This window comes from Phalaenopsis equestris, unplaced genomic scaffold, assembly GCF_001263595.1.
Source record: "Phalaenopsis equestris unplaced genomic scaffold, ASM126359v1 Scaffold000288, whole genome shotgun sequence".
NCBI lineage: Eukaryota > Viridiplantae > Streptophyta > Magnoliopsida > Asparagales > Orchidaceae > Phalaenopsis > Phalaenopsis equestris.
The window spans coordinates 163,986-170,489 of record NW_018164730.1 but is presented as its reverse complement, the minus strand read 5'-3'; the positions used below and the strand labels follow the sequence as shown (position 1 = coordinate 170,489).

At 31.0% G+C, this 6,504-nt stretch overlaps 1 protein-coding gene across 4 annotated transcripts in view; it reads right to left on the bottom strand.

Annotated features, from left to right (window-relative positions):
- Nucleotides 1-337: 337 nt before the first annotated feature.
- LOC110025098 (reactive oxygen species modulator 1) overlaps nt 338-6,504 on the bottom strand; it is a 51,248-nt gene continuing 45,081 nt past the window's right edge. For 2 of the 4 annotated variants that reach the window (XM_020725373.1, XM_020725378.1), the window contains exons 3-4: nt 4,066-4,103; nt 822-866 (exon numbers count right to left, since the gene is read on the bottom strand). Coding sequence is in view for 2 of the 4 variants with exons in the window: in XM_020725380.1 (XP_020581039.1) it covers nt 753-866; nt 4,066-4,103; nt 5,591-5,663 (225 nt within the window). In the remaining 2 variants the exon portion in view is untranslated. Of the gene's footprint in view, nt 470-552; nt 867-4,065; nt 4,104-5,590; nt 5,718-6,504 lie in introns of those variants that run through there. The other 2 variants (XM_020725380.1, XM_020725379.1) reach the window with 2 other exon arrangements.

Genomic DNA, 6,504 nt, shown 5'->3' with positions numbered 1-6,504 from the left:
TTCATACACCTCCATAGTACAACAAGCATCATTTGATTTCAAATTATATATATATATATATATAGTGCCACGTATCCCGGCCTGTTGGTTGACAACCACGGTATAAGACCCCTCAAATCAGGGGTTCGAATCCCCTCTGGCACAATTGGCTTTAAGGAGGTGGTCCTCGAATTGTTAGACACATTAGAGTGGTTGAAGGCTCGTATAAAAAACCTCTGTGCGCTCTTTTATATATATATATATATATATATATATATATATATATATACAAAATAAATTTTTGACATATGCAAAATAATCCAATATTTTCCTCATATTTTCTTACATTGAAAATCACACCAATCAAATGATTTTCAAATCATGCACTATCTGTCTTCATCCATATTTCAGTGAACATAAAATAACCAAAAAAAAAAAAAAAAATAGAAATTTGTTGCATTTGATTTGCTCCATCTGAACTACTGACTTTCTGAAACAAATATAAACAATACATGTACTCAATATTTTGAAAATGAATGTGATTTAAAAACATTCAGCAAAACAGCCCTTTGGCAATTCTACAGAGCAAATATTTATAAAATTATCCTTAAATTTTAAAATTATTTTGAACAAACACAATGAAGATTTCTACATGTTTTCGGAACTTAAAATTAAAGAAACAATACAAAATGCAAATACAAACTCAGGAGCATGAATTTGATTTGATAGAATGCCATACTCTGCAACTTGGAAGCCAAAACTGTAACAGGAAATCAATAGGACTTTCCACAGTGGATTAAGCTCCCAGCCCCTAAGAAGAGCCCGAAAACTGCTGCGCTTCCCAGAGTTGTCCGGCCTATATGCCTGATCTTCAACAATCCTGGCACCTGTTCAACAGAATAAATCACATCCATGATTTCTAAAAAAAAAAAAGGTGGAAAGAAATCTAAAAAAATTACCTATGGCCGGTTAAATAGAAGTTTATGAGCAAATTTTCAAATTACATGGGGAAATAGCGGGGATGAATAAAAAGTGGGAATCATACAATATATATATGAGCCTGGGTGAATTGGGAAAACTCAGAGTTAGATTAAAGTGAAGATTAAATATGCTGATTAGTCACTCTGCAAATTGCACTAGGTTCCAGGTAAAAAACTAATTTGATGAGTAAATTTATCAATTAATATAAAATAATACGGCCCATAGGAAAAAGATACAGTTTTAAGCAAACAATGTTTTTTGAACTTTACCAAACAGGTAATGTAGACAGCAAGTAAACTGATCTGCCGTCGTCTTTACAAAGTGTCAAAATAGTCCTCTAACTATTTACATGGGGTCATTTTAGTCCAGCGGTTTATAAATAGTCCTCTGACTATCTAGTCCTTTGACTTTTTTAATGGGAATTCAACCAATATTAAAAATCTAAGGACTAAATTGACACTTTTATAAACTCTGGGACTTAAAATAACACCTTGCAAAGAATAAGGGGATTATTTTGACACTTTTCTCCATCTTTATATCTTCCTTGTCCATTTCAAATGATAAGAAACTGATCTAGTAGATATCACATCTCTATTTTTTCGGCTCTCTTGGCAAGTTCTAAGTGGCATAGGTTTCACCTATCAACTATTTGTAGTCTATTAATAGAATATCATTTGAAGCAATAAAAGTTAATCACATCTCCCTTGTTTCTCACTTCAAAAAAATCACCTCAACCTTTTGTCAATTTATTAATAACAATATCAAGTTATCTAACTTTAAATCTCTTTTATAAGCATATCTGCGATCAATACAAAAACATATAAAGCACAATGTTGATCCTTGATGCAATCCTAAAATGATTGGAAATCCTTTAGGTGTTTTCCAACTAAAAGTATTAAATCAGTGCTTCACGAATCATGATACATATTTACACTAACTTTTCTTTTAAACATTATATCACATTTCATTATCCTAAGCAATCAATTCTCTTGGTCCTCAATCATATGCTTTTTCACTATTGATAAAGATCTTATAAAAAGATTTTCCTAGCTTTCACAAGTAATAAAGTATCCATATATAATTGTTTCGATGAACAGTTGCAAATCTCAACAGCAATTTACCCTCCCTCTCATACCACTCCATTTATTACTAATCGCTATTCAGCAGACCAACTTCAAGTTTGGGGTTATATATACTTTAAGAGTATTTACATACATAGAACACAATTCTTATGTATTGACATATCTCACACCTAAACTTTCATATACAGAAATAATTCTGAAATCTTTGAAATCACATAAAAAATAGCACTGTTACCATGTTTTAAAACTGAAATCCACCTATTCATGCATAGGTTTAAAGCACCAAACTGCTATGTATGTAACTATAAAAGTTTAGACGTGAGATATGCAAAAATACATAAAAATTGTGTGCAATGTATGTATATTTCCCTAAAATTTATGAATGGAAGCATTTAGTCCTTTAGCTCACACTTCAATTTAAATTGCATAAATTATGCAGAAAATTTCTCCACTGATATCTCCTGGCGATATTGCGAAGGTAGGTACCGTCATTGCGAAGCTTTCTTCATTTTCTTCTAAGAAGTGATTTTATCCCATCCTTCTCTCTGTCTCTCCATTTTTATGTTCTCTCACCACGAAGAAGCATTCTTTTTAGGCATAAGGTCTCCTTTTGTTTTAGTACTTACTTAATTTTCAATTAGTGAATTTCCGCATGTTATTATTACTTTCCAGTAATGGAAAGAGAAAACCTTCTTCCTTTTTTTCCATTTTTATTTTAATTCTTTTGAGCAACCTCAAATTGCTTTTACAATGTGTTTGCCAATATCATAGCTAGAGAAAACATAATCCCAAATAATTAATTGACTATAATGGGCTATGTGCTTAGCCAAATATCAAACTCTATGGCCATATTTCTTTTATAAGGCCATGTTTATTCAATGAAAGCGGGAATGATCAAGTTGCCATGTTATTCGTTTTTGACTAGTAATTTCAACTCCATATCATCGCATACCTACCCATCAATTACTTAAATTAATCTAAAAAACTACCTGCCCCATCAATGTCACATATATCAAAGGTTTGTGTGAAAGATTTTAGGAAGGAGATTAAAGCATACATGAAAAAAAGAAAAATATCCTTTTATGAATGAGTGATTCCTCAAAATATTATTGACGAGAGAGCCCTCTTATTTTTTGGGGTTTGAATTCTCATGAATTTCATGCATTTACTTCTTAGGAATATAATTCATCTTTCTATCCCAATTCATTCATATTATTGATTTTTCAGACTACATCAATAAATATCATCTATATTGTAGATCCTATATAATATGCCGATGTGTAACAGGTTTCAAGTATCTACTTTGTATCCACTATCAAACTCCCTTTTGGATCACTATTGCTTTCATCTCTTGCTCTGAAGATAAAAAATCATCATAGCATGAGAACGATCCACCAGCTAAACTACATTTTAATTGCATTATTTATGGGAAAAAAAACGTTAATGTTCATTACATTTTTCAAAAAATTGATCACAATAACTCCTTGCTCATAATTCTTTAAGTTATTCCTGGATTTAAGTATATCCTGCTCCACCAAAAGAACTTTTAAATGTAGCTTAGCAGTTTGACAAGATTAACCAAAACCCTTTGGCCAGATGGATTAGCCACTCAGATCCAAAAATACCATAAAACACATTAGATAGAGAAAAAAAACCCTGAATAATTCCAGCCATTGACCTGATAAGTTCACCAATTTTATTTTATTTTTCTATGTCTATGTCTTCACGGAAGAGAAACATCTGTTTCATCAAAGATTGTAATTTAAACTGCATTGGCAATTTGAAGATATTGCCTAAACAAAAATATATGCATGACTTTGATAAAATACCATTTGATAAAAGGACCTTGACTTTTCTTTTATTGCAGATTCAAGGCAAAAATAATTGAAACACTTTACTCAACAGAAAAGGCAAGAAATTCCCATGTTTTGCAATTATAATCATCCGGATCAATGTTATTACAACAAATAATCAACAAACAAAAATGCTGAAATAAAATTCTGCAATGACAAATTCAAGTTACCTTATATCTAATAGCCTCGTATGTTCCATACACAGCACCTACAAGGCCATATAAAATAAATACTTAGACATCAACATTATATGCAACCTTGTAAAACTAAATTTGGTAGTATTACATTAAAAAAAGATAAGAAAAAGGAATGAACATTAGTGAGGATAGCAAATTGCTCAATGTGGATGATCAAGCAAAATGGTGCTAGTAGTTCACAACTGGGATTTCAAGATTTACCCAAAATTTAGAAAGGGTAAAGTTTATGTATTGTACATGATTGCTAGAGAATTCAAGTAAAACTTTCATATCATACATATGGATTTTCTCAAACCTAAAGGGCCACAACCACCCAAGCTATCCTCCGGTTTCACAATTGAGTGCAATAAATAATTAGTGAATGAAATCATTAATCAATTTCATTGCAACAAATTGAGGAGACCCTTATATGTTGAACTCACAAAAACCATTCTAGTGAAAGAATTCCCAGGTCTATGACAGCAAAAGAAAACACAATGCGTTAAGTGGTCAAGTGGCCATGAAAGCTCAACATACAGTGATCTCTTAGCAAAAAATTCTAATTAACCGAATACAAGTTATACTTTTTGGAAAATAAAAAGACGGTGGCATCTGCATGTCGGTATGGAAAAAAAAAAGATAAAGAAAAACTATGTTTTTCTTTTTTTTGAATGAATGTTGGGACAGAGCTAGACATTTCAATTAGCATATCATAAATTTCATTCAGAAGAGGTTCTTCTTTAAGATATATCAATTATTAACATATAGGCAACAAACAAATACAATTTTAAAAAACTTAAGCAACAATCTAAGGTAAATTTATTTCTACGAATAGAAGCATACAAAACTAAAATGACTGAAATTATATTTTCTATTATCTAAATAAATATGCTCAGATATCTCTGGCTGTTAAAGATGCGCGCAGCTTGAATTAGATAAAAAATTTCAATGTTGAACTCATGTTTCAATTTGATTGCAGAGAAAAACATTTGTCTCACAACAAACTAAATGACTTTAAGAAAGAAGGAAGTCTTTCACTAATCAATCCAAACAAAAAGTGAAAACAGGACAGACTGTGCATTAAGAGCTAAATAACTAACCACTGTGAAATTAATCATGAACTTCATAATTTCTTGATTGTAGTTTAACAATACTTTCTGATAACTAAAAATCTCTCAACCAATTTACACTTTCCAGAAACCCATTTGCCTTTCTTTAGATTTATGTTTTTCAAACAAAAACCCACCAATCAACTACATTTCTTCACAAGAACCTGACATTGTATACATAACTTGGATTAAATCAACACACTAGAGAAATAGAATATGCAAAACTAAAAGCTGCTGAATTCAACAATCAGAGCACTTGATATATCAAAGATCTCATAAGCTTTGCATCATCTCAGAAACTTGGAGGAGGAGAATCGGATCGAGCTGAATGATTAGGGATTTGGGACGACAAAAGAACCTCAAAACAGAATAAAGAGGGAAGGAATAAGAAAGACGAATGATCGGCATACCGACAGCTCCGCCAACGGCGCCGCCGACTGCAGCGCCGGCGGCGATGCGCGCCATACAGCTATCTCTCGCCATTTACGGTAGACGATGACGGGTTGGGACAGAGGTGGTCAGGGTTTATGCTCTCGATCGAATATTTTTAAAAAAAAAAAAGTAATTAAAGGTGTTAAAAAAGGGCTGATTTTTTAAATTTAGCATCTTAATCTAAAAATTTATGGAAATGTTACTTTCATTCGTGTTTAAGAATTTGAAGATTAATTTGACAATTTTATAAATTATTACATTTTAATAGCTATGAAAAATATTTGAGGCACGGTATTAGAAGCGAGTATGAAAGCAATAGAGAAGATTATTCAAAGTTGATATCAAATAAATTTTAAAATTTTTAAATTTTTTATCAAGGATATAATATAAAATTTAATTGGTTATTCATATTAAACTAGTTTAAAATAAATTTAATAAATTAGTTTAATCAAATTTTAAGCAATATATGCTGAATTATAGTATAAGAAAATAATATTTTAAAAAATTGGATATATATATATATATAAGGGTATAAACGAGCTGAACACGAGCGAGCCATTTATATTTCGAGCTCAAAAAATGTGTTTGTGTTCGGGTTTCCTTAACGAGTCGAACACGAGTTGTTCACGAACAAAAAGTCTTTTTAACAACCCTAATCCTGTAGCCATAAGACATAAGAGAATAAGTGTTTGAGCAAGTTTTAAAAATTATTATTTATATTAAAACATCATTTGAATCTAATTTAATAATTTTTATTCTATTTTCTTAATCAATATTTTAATTTATTATAAATCTTTATAGTCTTGTAGTCAATTAGATTTTTTTAAAATACTTCTTAATATATACATGCATGAGGAGTATTATTTCGAGCCAAAACGAGCCGAACACGAAC